The sequence below is a fragment of the Candida tropicalis genome (assembly GCF_000006335.3).
Source record: "Candida tropicalis MYA-3404 genomic scaffold supercont3.3, whole genome shotgun sequence".
In the NCBI taxonomy this organism is placed as follows: Eukaryota; Fungi; Ascomycota; class Pichiomycetes; order Serinales; family Debaryomycetaceae; genus Candida; species Candida tropicalis.
In genome coordinates this window covers 1,422,288-1,436,737 of record NW_003020055.1, presented here as the reverse complement: position 1 = coordinate 1,436,737, position 14,450 = coordinate 1,422,288, and the positions used below count along the sequence as shown (strand labels likewise).

The following is a 14,450-nucleotide window of genomic DNA, read 5'->3' as shown; positions in this document are numbered from 1 at the left end:
TTAGTAATATATATATATATTTTTGCAGCCCATTCCCAGCATTTTTCCACATCTCCCACAATGTCAGCAGGTATACCAGTAAGACTATTAAATGAAGCTCAAGGACATGTGATATCAATAGAGTTGACCAATGGCGATACTTACAGAGGCAAATTACTAGAAAATGAAGATAACATGAACCTCTCACTATATGAAGCAACAGTAACCAAAGGTAAATCAGGACTGGTAGAACATATGGACCAAGTATTTATTCGTGGGTCAATGATACGATTTGTTTCCGTACCTGATATTTTAAAGAATGCTCCTATGTTTTTTATGAAACCTGGTGACAAACCAAAACCACCAATCAGAGGTCCACCACCAAAGAGAAAGAGAGTATAGAATAATACAAGGGTTACTACAGCGTTAATATACATTTATGATTTTCATTTTTTTTTTCTATTTAATATAATCAAGTATGAGTAAATTATGTCATGGTGACCAACTCTTCTGCGGAAGTTGGGTGGATAGCGACACAGTTGTCGAAATCTTGTTTGGTTGCACCCATTTTAATGGCAACACCAAAACCTTGCAAGATTTCGGCACTGGAGTCACCAACAATATGTAATCCAACAACCTTTTCTTCTGGACCAGCACAGATTATTCTATAGACAGTTGGTGATTTTTCTTTTGGATTATCGTACATGGCATAGTACATGGCGGTGAATTTAGAATTGTAAATCTTTATATTTTCTTCACCATATTTAGCAATAGCTTCTTTGGTAGACAACCCAATTGAACCAGCTTCTGGGTGGGAGAAAACAACCGAAGGGATATTGTTGTAGTCCAATTTGTCGTTTGCAAATTTTTCACCACCAAACAATCTGTTGGATAATTTACGACCAGCAGCAATAGCAACAGGAGTCAATTCAACTTTACCAACAACATCACCAAGGGAGAAAATCTTTGGATTGTCAGTGACTTGGTATTCATTAGCAACAATTTGGAGTTTGTCATTGACCTTAACACCAACTTTATCCAAACCAATGTCGATTAATGATTTTCTACCAACGGTCCAAATCAATTCATCAACCTCAAGAACGGTGCCGTTCTTCAAGTGAACAAGTTTCTTTCCATCCTTTTCACCTTCAACTTTGACAACACCTGATTGCTTGTGCATCTTTACACCCAAGTTATCAACGTAGTAATCAGTAACGGTTTTTTGGATAATTTCATCAAAACTTCTCAAGACAGTGTCACCTCTAATGATAAAGTTAGTTTCAGTACCCAAAGATTGGAAGACACCAGATAATTCAACCCCAATGTAACCAGCACCAACAATGGCAACAGTCTTTGGTTGTTGCTTCAATTCAAAGAAACCATCAGAAACTATACCCAAATCAGATCCTGGAACAGAAGGTGGGATGATAGCAGTACCACCAGTAGCAATTAAAATCTTATCAGCAGAGAAAACCAACTTTTCACCTTGGTTGTATGATTTACCTTCTTCTAAAAATGGCAATTCTTGTTCCCCCAGTAAAGTGACCTCAACATCACCATTTTCATTGAGAAATTGGGCAAATCCATATACAAAATCAACCTTTTCACGTTTCAAGTTATTTTCATAGATCCCATTCAATCTAGTAACATAGGCATCTCTCTTTTCTTTGATCAAGGACCAATCAAAATCCCCAAATTTGACTTCTTCTTGATCTTTGCTCAATCCATATGAATACAAAGCTTCCTTCTTATGGGCCATATCAGAAGCATACCACATGACTTTTTTTGGGACACAACCAACATTGACACAGGTACCTCCCAATTTCTTGAATTTACTTTCAATTAATAATACTTTAGCACCATACTTGGCTGCACGTCTAGCAGAAGCTACCCCACCGGATCCACCACCGATGACTAAATAATCAAAGTTCTTTATTGGATTGACTGGAGGCATTGTTGATAATTGTCTAGTTAATTGAGTTAATCTTATATTCGATTTTGTCAAGAATTGTCTATTAAACATCAAAATAGAAAAAGCAAAAAAAAAAAAAAAGGAAAAGAAAAGAAAAGCTAAAAGTGTTCGAATATCTTGTATGGAAATTTCGATGGTTCTTTATACATTCTACAAATTCTAAGTATGTACGCAGGTTCTTTCATTTTTTTTCTCTCTCTTTCTCTCTCCTTTGCTGTTGGGCTCGCCTTCATTTGTTTGCGATTAGTAATGTGTATATTGGCCACTGCGGATTTTTTTATCAAAGTTAAAGAATATCAAAGTTTGATTTATCGCGGGTATAGACCTGCAGTTTCGGGGGTCGGGGGTTTGCTTTGTATTACTAAGGCCGCGCTTAAAATACCACAACTGGTTATACACAACACACACCAATGACGTTTTTATCTTTAATTATCATTGTATTGTCATGTGTTCAACAATTACGAGCCAAACTACAATCTCAATAAGAAGATCGTGGATTCTAGAAAAAGAACTGAATTATGCATTATCACATCGTACATAAGAGGATGCAAAATTAAAAAAAAAAGAAGGAACAAGCCAATATTCTATAACAGCAAATATATGTAAAAGCGGATGCAAACGATAATGATCAAATAGTAAGTTTACTCTTCAACACCAGTGTTTTCATAAGCGGTTTCTTTGATACATTTCCTTAAATGACCAATTGTGAACTGTAGCAATTCTTCTTCCAATTCTAAATTGGAAATATCATCACTATAGAAACTAGGTTCACGATAGTCGTCATTGCTATTATCATCCTCTTCATGTTGTCTCACAAAAGCATCATGTATTTTATCTAATTTTTTACTAGTCAAACTTTGAAACCTATCATAGTCGAAATGCCCACTCCCATTTTCATCTACTTGATTGTTACTAGCAATTAATTTTTTATGGAATACATTCTGTTTCACTTCTTCTTGCAATAATTTAAAATTTCCATCTTCTTCCAATAGATAATTCATTTCTTCAGTGTCAAGACTTATAACCTGGAGTATATCTTCTGCATTACTCGAGTTGTTTGTGATATACTCTAAATTGAGATTGTTAATGTTACTATTAAACATTTTAGAAATAATCTCCCGTTTTTGATTAATCTGTAAGCTGCGCCTATAGGAAAGTGATGTATCACCACTATTAGTTAGATTTCTTTCTTGTTGGGATAAAAACTTGCGTTTATAATCAAACAATAATTTCTTTTCTTCTTGATTGGACAAGTTCTTAAACTTGAATAACATATCTAATTCTCCCTGGGTGTATCCTGGAATAGAAACTATTGCATTATCATTATTCTTTGTCTCATCACAATCATCATCACTCTCGTCATCGGACGAATCATTATTAAATACAAGATTTCGTGTAACACTTTCTGCTGATTCCCATGCATTGAGTTGAGATTCTCTAATTGGAGTGAATAATTTATTCTTATGAGGAACAACTGACTTGGAATATATCTTACAATCAAATGAACTCTTTTCAGGTTTACCTAAGGCAAAATGAGGTGGGAATTTCATACGATTGTCACCATGATAATGTTTAATACCTGACCTCGGCAGTTCTTCAGATATTTTATTTATCAATTGTTGTTTCAGTGATTGCTGTAAGTTCAAAAGTTTTGACTTAACCAATCTGGTGTTTCGAGAAGTACGCGGAGCTTGGTTAGCCTTAGCTTGATGTTGTTGGTTCTCTTGTTGTCGTTGTCTTTGAAATCTTTTGATATTGTTACTTGGTGTACTAATTATCGAAGAGGATGAACTAATTGTTCTATTATATGGAAATCCACTGATAGAATGCATATCGCTAGCCGAAGATACTCTGGATTGTGTATATGGATAAGATTGTGAATTGGAAAGATGTTGGTGTTGGTGTTGGTGTTGATGATGTGGGTTGTTGAATTTAGGTAGACTGCTATACTTATTGGACATGGTTGAAGAAGTCCGCGATCTCGGAAGGATATAATTATCTGATAAATTCATGGCCGTTCTATAATGTTTTATTAATTCAACTGGAGTATGTGCTGGTTTTGATAGGAATTATCCTCCTTCTTCTGGTTGGTAATATTTCCGACTATAACAGATAACAATAAAATAATAACTACTGGCTTTTCTTTTTTTCTGTAGTTTGTCCAGTTCAATTTTTAATACTTGCTTTAAAAATATATCAAAGGGAAACGATATACCAATGGATGAATAATAATCACACGGTTTATTATAGTTGAATTGAATTATTTAATTTCTTTTTCAGTTTCGTTTTTGTTTAATTAGTTAATTTTTTTTTCGTTTCTCCCTTTCTTTACTTCCGATACTTGTTTGCTTTCTCTATGTCGTTATTGTACCATTTGGGAATTTCAAAAACAAAAACGTCAATTGGATTTCCTAATTAGGAATAATTCGTGCATGCGTTTGTGTATACATAATCACGTGCAAGTTGTCAATGTTAGGGTTACAGCCCTACAGTATATACAGGAACAATAATACCTTTGGTGCGACTTTCAGTGTGATTTTTTTTTTCTTTATCTTACATTTTCAGTATTATTTCAAAGTGCGCACTAACAATAAACAAAGTTGAAAATCGTACACGCCCCGACAAGGGACCGCGAGAGAGATGGTTCCTACGCGGGTGGTGTCGCACTGGCTTGGTTCCACACACACTCTCTCACCACACACTACCAACTTCCGCAGAGACAGAGAGAGAGAGACTAGCAAACAGCCTCAGAGACAGAATGAGAAAAAAAAAAAAAACTGAAATTTTTTCAAGTAGTATACTTTTTGAGGTTTAGAAACTGTATTAGGACATTAAGAAACCATGGCTACCGAATTAACTGTTCAATCTGAAAGAGCTTTCCAAAAGGTTTGTAAATAGAATACCATTGCATGAATCTTGTTTAGTTTTATATTGTTTCTGGGAAATATCAAATTGAAGAATCACGATTGGATGTATTGAATTCAAGAATAATGAAAAGAAATAATAAGACTGGAGAATAAGTTTATGAAAGAGAGACCACCGTGTAATGGAATCATTAAGTGGAATGTAACTATTGAAGAGTTTTAAAAAGCAGGGCAATGTAATTTTTCCAAGATGACTGAAAGAAGTCCATCCCAGTAAGAATTTTCACAAGTTGACTCCTAGAAACAAAAGAAACCAATCAAGACTTGACTTTAAATTATCAAATGAATTAATTTTGAATACTAACATTTTAATTTATTTTTGTAGCAACCACACATTTTCACCAACCCAAAGGCTAAGGCTAACAGAAAGACCAAGAGATGGTACAAAGATGTTGGTTTAGGTTTCAAAACCCCAAAAGCTGCCATTGAAGGTTCTTACATTGACAAAAAATGTCCATTCGTTGGTACCGTTTCCATCAGAGGTAAGATCTTATCCGGTACTGTTGTTTCTACCAAAATGCACCGTACCATCATCATCAGAAGAGACTACTTGCACTATGTTCCAAAATATAACAGATACGAAAAGAGACACAAGAATGTTGCTGCTCACGTTTCCCCAGCTTTCAGAGTTGAAGAAGGTGATGTTGTCACTGTTGGTCAATGTAGACCAATCTCCAAAACCGTTAGATTCAACGTTTTGAAAGTTTCTGCTGGTGCTTCTAAATCCAAGAAATTCTCTAAATTCTAAGGAGTTTTCTTTTGTAATATTAGAGGAATAATTTAATACACACAATTTGTATCAAAATAAAATAAAAAAACAAAACAAAACAATTAAAAGCATATGATTAATCTAAATCAATCACTATGTATGTATAGTAGAATATGTATATAACCTTTTTGCTATATTAAACGGGGTATATTCTTAGTTTATTACTATTTGTTTCTTACAGTAGAAGTCTATTTTAAAAGTCATGTAACCCTTGATATTACTTTACTACAGCACTCATATTGTATGCATAAATAATGAATTCTCTTTCTCCCTCTCTCTATATATATATGTATATATCTTCACTTGTATCTTCTTATGCTTTAATAACATTATCATCTTAGACGTTCGAAGGAGCATCATTTTTCAGAACTTGTAATCTTCCTGAACCCCACTCAACCAACAATTTGATCAATTCACCATCTTCGTGATACTTGTTAAAATCGTCAAAACCACCTCTACTTTCATGTGAACTACCAACCAAAACATTAGGCACGGTTCTTCTACCACTCTTTTCATGTAAATATGCTTGCAATTCAGCACCAAATTCATACTTGTCCAATTCAACAACGTTTGGTTCTGGAGTGATTTGGTATATGTTCAACAATAAATGCTTTATCTTTTTGGAGTATGGACAATATGATTTACTGAAAATAGTCATTGGAGATAAGGATCTAATCTTGATCAAATCAGCAACAGGATCATATTCTTTACCACTGTTATCAGAATTTGAATTTGATTCTTTCTTGTTCTCAACATTATCTTCATTTGGTTCCTTTTCTTTTGATATCTCTTGATTGATTTTGGCATCCATTTTATCATCATTCTTTGAATCCAAAATATTATTCGCAATTAATTTGTTGTCGTTATCTGCATAACCTGGTCCATTGTTAGATTTCAAATTGTTCTTATTTGGTGCTTGATCTGATGCTTGAGCATGGACCAAGGATGCTGCGTTAGATCCCGTTCTATGTAAAATAAACACCAATCCAACAATGAAGGCAGCTAACCCTATCACTTTTAAATGTCTAACACCTGCCATAATTCTACTAAATTAAAAATAAATTATTCCTCTTAAATCGTTGAAATAAACTGAGAAGAAGCAAACAAACAGACAAAAAAAATTGTTATTAATAGAAGTTGAAATAGAGTGAAATCTTATTCTAATTTACTCTTTCACTTTTTTTTGTCTTTTGTATTTTGATTGTCGTGCTCTTCTTTCTCTTTTTTTTTTTCTTTTTCTTCTAGCTTTTTTTTTTTGGTATTTGAATATATTTTTTTTTTCAGATTGTTGTTCGTTTTGCTGTCGTGTTATTCTGTGTAAGGTTCCTTGGTTACATGATGTTGAAATTCCATCTCTGCATTTCTTTTTGAATATATAATTTTATTCAAGCAAAGTAATCAATTAGGATCGTAATTGTATGGATAATAATAAGAAGAATAATTTTTCTACTTTGTGCAAGAGTTATTATTCCCTCCAGCAAAATGCTTTGTAACATTTCTTGCAAAATTTGGGTACAACAAATCCGTTATTCCAAAGGGGATTGACTCGGAGTGATATTCTGTCAAATTCACGTTTTAACATAGCACAACACAAACAAACTGCAAAGGCCGTACTATTCATATTTGTTGCAAGATTAAACCCATTGGAAATCATCCCATCAACTTCTGTTTTATTGTAACTTAATTGAAAAGTTGACGTGTTGGACGGGTATCCGTAGTTATTGTTTGCATGATATATTATGATGGGAGGAAGATAGTTTCTCCGAAGTAAACTTGTATCTACAACGTTCAAAGTCTCATAATCCTGAACTATATCACATCCGAGAAAGATTGGATATTTTCCCAAATCATGTTTGAGTATCTGTTCCGGAGTAGGAACCTTGGGAAAAATAGATTTGTAACATTGGTCACTTGTTGCTCCATTTGGTACCTCAAAATATGGAATCAGAAACTGGTTATTGTTTGTCTGTTGGTATCTTTGTGATGTTCTTTGGAGTACCGTGCCATTGGGGAAGTTGCTCACCTCGTTTGTCATATCATATGCTAATATTATATCAATTTGTCTTGCAGAATTTAAGAATGGATGAAATGGAATATTTTGCCCATCATCTCCACCGTCAACCATGTATAAATCAGGGCTATTTGAAATGCTAGTGTTTGGGCCATATTGAAAGAAAGGATTGGGAGAAAATAATGCATAATCTGGATGGAAATGGGGTGTTTTGAAACAATTCCATTCTGTACTCAACCCAAGAGATTTTAGTATACTTTCAATGGCGGATGCTGTTTCCAGTTGAAATTTTTCAAGTAACTTGTAAACAGTTACAAAGATATGATTAAATAACGAAGAAGACGTACCAGTTAAGAATCCAACATTATCAAAACCAGAAACACAATAGGCAAATGTGCCATCCAGGGAAAGGTTTGTCGCTTTTCCTGCTTTCAATGATGATCCAAGGTACTTCAATGGAATAAATGCATTCAAGTACGACTCCCATGACCCAAACTCAAATGGAGTGATTTCAAAACAATGTGAGTCCAAGTTGGTTGATGATTCTGGATTAATAGGATCTTTTTCTATGGTTCCAATTATTGGGAATGGTTGTTCATAATCAATAAACGACGGCAATATTCTTGTTGCTGCTGTAAAAGTTATTCCGGGACTTCGTACTGTAGGCTTGAATATCTTTCTGGCCAAAGCTCTACCCCAATAATCAGTGAAAGATGTATGGAAACCAGCTTTCTTCTTATCCTTGACCTCAATTAGTAGTTCTTTGTAGAATGTTAAGTAATCCTTCAAAGTTGTGTAAACATCTTCAAGTGATTTGGAATTGGACTTGAATAACTTACTTACCCAAGTTGTAATTGTAGATCCATTCCCTTTATTTTCATTTTTTATCCTATCCCCACTAAAAAATTCCCATAAACTATTAAACACCCCTGGTTGTTTCCGTTGTGGTTTTTTAGCTTGGTGTTCGCTATTGTCTTGTGGAATATCATTAGGATCAAAATTTGGTACACCATGTAGTAACAGTTCATTAAAGTTCCATCCACCATCTTTCAATACGTGTACTGGTTCGAAATCATTAATGAAATTACTCATAACAAGCCAAGATCCACCAGAAATTCCACCAATATAGCTTGTACTTTGTAATAATCCAGATAATGGTGATATTGAATGTGGATATCTGTCATCAAATGCAAGAAGAACTCCACTTCCAACCAACATAGATCTAAACCCTCCTCCTGATATTGCAATAGCAATTCTTGTTGGTTTTGTTTTAATTCTCCAAAAATTGTCAATATCAAAATTGGGTATTTTATTTCGATATAACAATGATCTCAAGGCTGGTTCTGTCTTCTTATTACGATTGTAAATATACCTCTGCTCTTCCTGACATAAAGACTAATAATATGTTAGATATTATTTATATGAAGGCTTTTACCAAAACTGGACAATTGTGAGCTAATTTTGAACGTACGTTGTTGGCTTGACGAATGAGATTGGTTATGGGACATGTAATCGTAAATGGAGCATATGATAAGTTCCAAATTGAACGTTCAATAAAGTTGCTACAATTCTTATACAACAACCTGTTTGTATCTGTATAGAATGTTATGGAAATCACAAGATGTATGAAAACTGTCAACCATAACACAATCATTTATAACGTCTTGATTTCCAAAATCTGGTTGCAAAGTTTTCTGTATAAACTTGTCTAACCAACGCACGAATTTTTTTTTTACGCAAGACATCAAAACAAGAGAGGAAAAGACAAAAAGAATATTTTTTGAAAAATTTTATTATTCTTATATTACTAATGACAAAATAACAAATAATAATTGTATATAAATACTAAAATGATGAAGTTTTTCATGATGGAAAAAAAAACAACGACTGCTGGCTAATGATTTATAAACTGTCCAGATTCGCCAACATGAAGAGAGGGGGAGAAAAAGAAAAACTAAGTAAATCAAACTTAGAATTCTTCATCGGATGAGACGTAAGCGTCACCCAATTCCTTCTTCTTCTTCATTCTTTCCTTCTTCTTCTTTCTCAATTCGGCGGAAGACAACTTCTTCTTCTTCTTAGCAGCGGCAATCTTGTTACCCATAGCATCGAATTTATCTTCTTCATCGTCGTCCTTCTTTTCAATTCTTGGACCAGAACCTTGACCTTGGACCCAGTTGTGACCAGATGGGGTCATTCTACCGTCTAAGACAGCCCAAACTTCTTCAGTCAAATCTTTGGTGAATTCAGCAGAGTGAGTAATGATAACAATACCACCTTCGAAAGCCTTCAAAGCCTTAGACAAAGCACCCAAGGAATCTCTATCCAAATAGTTAGTTGGTTCATCCAAGACGATCAAATGAGGTCTTTGCCAGGTACAAGCAGCCAAAACCAATTTAACCTTTTGACCACCAGACAAACCTCTGATTCTGGAGTGGGAAACCAATTCAGCATCCAAACCCAACATAGCACAATGTTCTTCGATTTCCTTTCTAGTCAATGGTCTGAATTGACCAGAAGCCAAAGCTTCCTTCATATCAACTTCAGCAACCAACTTGGCGTGAGTTTCCATCAATTCACCTCTTGGCAACCAGGTGTTGTCAACAGACATCATTGGAACCCATCTTTCGTTCTTCATACCAACGTTGTCACCCAACAACCAGGAAATTTCATACTCGTAAGAGTTCTTGAACTTTCTTCTGGCGTGGATACCAGCAATTCTTCTTGGGGTACCTTCGATCTTGAAGATCTTGTTCATGTTTTGTTCATCTTCTTCGTTAATTTGTCTAGAAGCTCTGTCCATGGTTTCTCTATCTTCACCAGTTTGGAATCTCCATTGGATATATTCAGATGGAGTTTTGTCTAAGTGGTTATCGATATGGGCGAAAGCATGTTGTTTAATGTAAGCAATACGACAATTTTCGTGGACGTAAACTTCACCAGAGGTTGGCAACAATTCACCAGTCAAGACGTTAATCAAAGTGGATTTACCAGCACCATTTGGACCAATGACAGCAATTCTGGAAGACAAGGAACATTGGAAGTTAATGTCTTGAATTTGTGGTTTGGTAGTACCTGGGTATTGGAAAGTCATGTTGGAAACCTTGACAATAGCCTTTTGTTTGGTCTTAACACCTTCCAAGAAACCTGGTTCTGGGAATTTGAATTCCAAATCAGAGGCACCCAATTCGTAGTAGGATTGAGCAGATGGACATTTCTTGACGAATTCAGACAAGTTACCCTTGTATTTTCTCAATTTGAAACCTTCGTAGTGGATAATGTATTGGGTAACGTTATCCAAGAAACCGGAATCGTGGGAAACAATAATGGAGGTAATACCACAAGTGGTCAAGTAGTTGACCAACCAAGCAACGTTGACGGTATCCAAATGGTTAGTTGGTTCATCCAACAACAAGATATCAGCGTTCTTCAAGACAGCTCTGGCCAAAGCCAATTTCATCTTCCAACCACCAGACAAGGATTGAATTGGCATCTTGATCATTTCATCGGAGAAACCGAATTCTTGCAATTTAGCGGTGACAACAGCTTCAGTCAAACCAACTTCACCATCTTCAATGACGAATTGAACAACGGTGGTTTCAGCGTGAGTACCATCGATATCGTGTTCAACGTAGACGGTCTTACATTCTTCTTGGGTTGGGAAACCTTCAACTTGACCGTTAGCAATAGCTCTCATCAAGGTAGATTTACCGGCACCATTTGGACCACACAAACCGTATCTTCTGTTTCTCTTCAATCTGAATTGGGTCTTGTTCAACAAGATCTTAGCACCATAAGCCAAGGAGAACTCACAGTTACACAAATCTTCACCTTCATCTTCTTCATCTTCGAAAGATGGTGGTTGTGGAATGTTGTCAAGAGCTCTCTTTCTGAATTCTTCAATGATTTCTTTAGCTTCTTTTTCGTGCAAGAAGATGGTGGCGAATGGCAAGATGTTTTGCAACCAAGCTTCTGGTTGAATTTCTCTTTCGTCAATCAAGTCACCAGCAATGGCAGCAATATAGTTCAAAGCAACATCGAATCTCTTGGCGAGTTTCTTGTCACCAACCAATTTGTTGAATTCACCCAAAGTAACTTCAATATCACCAGCGGTGGAGACTTCTGGGATGGCATCGTTTTCACCAACGGCACCAACTCTTCTCAAAGTGGTCAAAGCTCTGTTGGTAACATCTCTAGCTTCTGGATCAGCCATGTTGGCAAAGTTGGATTTCAAACCTGGCAACAATTTGTCCATGAATGGAGCAACAACTTGTGGATCGTCGACCAATTTACACATGTTATCAACAATAACAGCAGCCTTACGTTTGATGGCAGTGTCTCTTTCAGCTAAACCTCTGGACAACAATGGAGCCATGATGGACAAAGTGGCCATGGTAACTTCAGAAACGAAGGTGGTAGCACCCAACAAGTGGACGGTTTCTGGAACTTCAGTTGGTTTGGCAATACAAGAAATCAATTGAGGAATGAATCTTTCAATATCCTTGTTGTCAATGGTTTCAGTGGATTTGGTCATAGTAGCGGTAGCAGCTTCTTTGACTTCTTTCTTTGTATCCCACATAGCTTCGGACAAGACTGGAATCAATTCAGGCATTCTCAAAGCGATTTGATCTTTAGCAGTGTCAACCAATTGGGAAACAGCACTCAAGATGGCAACCTTTTCGGTCCATTTGTTGGTGGAGGTCAAGTTTTCAAGCAATTTTGGCAAGATAGCTTTGACGGCGGTTGGGGTGATAGCAGAAGCAATGGCCAATAAAGCGCTGGCAGCAGCGGTTTGGACATCCTTGTTTTTGTCACCAGCCTTGGTAGCAACTTCACCAACCAATTCAACAACGTATGGTTCAACGGATGGAGACAAACCATTAGTGGAAGCAATGTGTTTGTAAGCATCTAAAGCAGCAATGACAGTGTTGGCGTCTTTGGCTTTGACTTGCTTTTTCAAATCTTCAAAGAATTCAAGTGGAACATCGTGTTCAACAATAGATGAGTTCAAGAAGGTGGCAATGTTGGAAGCAGCTTCATCCTTGTTATCAGCAACTTGCAATTTGCTTAATAATTCGGAAAGCACTTCAGTAGAATATTGAGATTCACTAGCAGCAGACATTCTCCAAAATGTTGTTAGTGAAAAGAAAAAGAAGAAGAAGAAAAAGAGTGTTAAAAAAAAAGAGATGAATAAGAAGAAAAATTTTTTTTCTATGGAACTGGTGAGTTGATGATTGTGATGGGTGAAAATTTTTAACTATTACCAGCTGTACAATACAGTAATTTTTTTTTCTCTTTCTCTCTCTGTCTCTCTTCTCTGTTAGTAAGAAGATGCACAAAAAAAATTTTTTATTTCTCTTACTCTACTATGCAGTATGCAGTTAAGGTGTATTTCTTTTTTTTTTTAATTATTTAGGCCGTTCATTTTTTTTTTTAGTAGGGGACGGAATGAGAAAAGGAGAAATTGTTGCGGTATATAATTAACCAACCATTGATAAGATCAATGGTGTCTGGTATTCATTAGTAAAGTAATTGTGAATTTATGTATTCTTAATCAATAAGCATCCAATGACTATGGATATTTAGTGGTTATAATAATCCGCAAGTAATTAGCCAATTCTCTTTTCTTTTTGAATTAGAAAAAAAAAAATTATAACCTCATAAGCACGTTGCTGAGAAGAAGAGATCTAAGCTACAGCAGAATTTATTTTTATCAATGCGACAAAATTATTTGTGCCTGCTGTGAAATCAAGATTATATATAATTATCTACTCTTCTCTCTCTCCCTCCCTCCCTCCCCCCCCCCCGCGAATCATTGTGGAAAAGAAGTCACATTAAATGGGATATATTATAAGTCATCAATAATTGTTTACCAATATCTGCTCTGTTTTTTACTTTTGTTGTTTTTATATTAACCATCCTGTTGTATGCTTCCTTTTAATGTCTGGTGTCTATAGCCTTTCTTCTCGTACACATAGATATGAACAATTTTAACTATGCGAGATATGATAATTATGTACATAAAATTTTGTCACTGAGGGTATATCAATTAACTCATTTTTCATAGGAACAATAAAAAAAGAAAAGAAACGAGTCAAAAAAAAATTGTCTGAATTTCATCAGGTGATTATAATCACGTGCGAAACATGTGCAAGTAATCCGGAATCTATTGAAATTGTCGCGTACACTTTGTCATTGGAAAGACAGTTGTTAATTGCAGGTTCAAACATAAAATATTATCCAAATTGAGATATTTATATTTTTATTTGTTATGCAAGATAAGGCTGGTCATATCATTACATCTTGGAATTTAAGGGTAAAACATACAAGGAAAGCGGTTGTTCTCCAGGCATATTGTAGAACCACACGATATTGTATACCATTGAAACAAACTTGCAACACGTTTAGAACTGGTCAACCATAATCGTAGACAAACCAGCTAGCAATGCACTGACCATATCATGAAGTTGTCTTCTTTTTTTTAAAAAAAAAAAAACAAACCAAAATTTGCCTTTCTTGCATAAAGAAAGAAGAAGAAGAATAGGATTTACAGTGACCTCGGGAATTCAATATAGATATATACACATTTATAACGCGTTTGGTTTCCCTTCCCTATAAATTCATATCTAGACTGGTGGTGTTTGCATTATCAAGACTCTATCTCCTGTATGCTGTTTTTTTCCTGATACATAGATTGGTTACACCATTTGTTGTCTACTATTTTAGAGACCAAAAAAAGGGTCCTATGTTGCGAGTAGTGAATAATAAACCAGAGAAGAAAAATAAAAAAATGAC

The 14,450-nt window shown here is 35.3% G+C and overlaps 6 protein-coding genes across 6 annotated transcripts; 1 reads left to right on the top strand and 5 right to left on the bottom strand. All coding sequences in view use genetic code 12, as the record gives it.

The window, feature by feature from the left end:
• Nucleotides 1-60: 60 nt before the first annotated feature.
• On the top strand, nucleotides 61-381 carry SMD3 (mRNA splicing protein; the record flags this gene model as incomplete). Its single annotated transcript, XM_002548340.1, has 1 exon — nucleotides 61-381. The coding sequence occupies one exon, from the start codon at nucleotides 61-63 to the stop codon at nucleotides 379-381; it is 321 nt and encodes a 106-aa protein (XP_002548386.1).
• Nucleotides 382-466: 85 nt separating this feature from the next.
• On the bottom strand, nucleotides 467-2,002 carry GLR1 (glutathione-disulfide reductase; the record flags this gene model as incomplete). Its single annotated transcript, XM_002548339.1, has 1 exon — nucleotides 467-2,002. The coding sequence occupies one exon, from the start codon at nucleotides 2,000-2,002 to the stop codon at nucleotides 467-469; it is 1,536 nt and encodes a 511-aa protein (XP_002548385.1).
• A 590-nt stretch (nucleotides 2,003-2,592) lies between these two features.
• On the bottom strand, nucleotides 2,593-3,963 carry CTRG_02681 (uncharacterized protein; the record flags this gene model as incomplete). Its single annotated transcript, XM_002548338.1, has 1 exon — nucleotides 2,593-3,963. One exon carries the CDS (start codon nucleotides 3,961-3,963, stop codon nucleotides 2,593-2,595), a length of 1,371 nt encoding a protein of 456 aa, XP_002548384.1.
• Nucleotides 3,964-5,981: 2,018 nt separating this feature from the next.
• CTRG_02680 (glutathione-disulfide reductase) lies at nucleotides 5,982-6,683 on the bottom strand (the record flags this gene model as incomplete). The annotated part of the gene is made up of 1 exon (XM_002548337.1): nucleotides 5,982-6,683. The coding sequence occupies one exon, from the start codon at nucleotides 6,681-6,683 to the stop codon at nucleotides 5,982-5,984; it is 702 nt and encodes a 233-aa protein (XP_002548383.1).
• A 426-nt stretch (nucleotides 6,684-7,109) lies between these two features.
• Nucleotides 7,110-8,873, bottom strand: SPO1 (putative carboxylic ester hydrolase; the record flags this gene model as incomplete). The annotated part of the gene is made up of 1 exon (XM_002548336.1): nucleotides 7,110-8,873. The coding sequence occupies one exon, from the start codon at nucleotides 8,871-8,873 to the stop codon at nucleotides 7,110-7,112; it is 1,764 nt and encodes a 587-aa protein (XP_002548382.1).
• A 751-nt stretch (nucleotides 8,874-9,624) lies between these two features.
• Nucleotides 9,625-12,777, bottom strand: CEF3 (translation elongation factor EF-3; the record flags this gene model as incomplete). Its single annotated transcript, XM_002548335.1, has 1 exon — nucleotides 9,625-12,777. The coding sequence occupies one exon, from the start codon at nucleotides 12,775-12,777 to the stop codon at nucleotides 9,625-9,627; it is 3,153 nt and encodes a 1,050-aa protein (XP_002548381.1).
• Nucleotides 12,778-14,450: the final 1,673 nt, after the last annotated feature.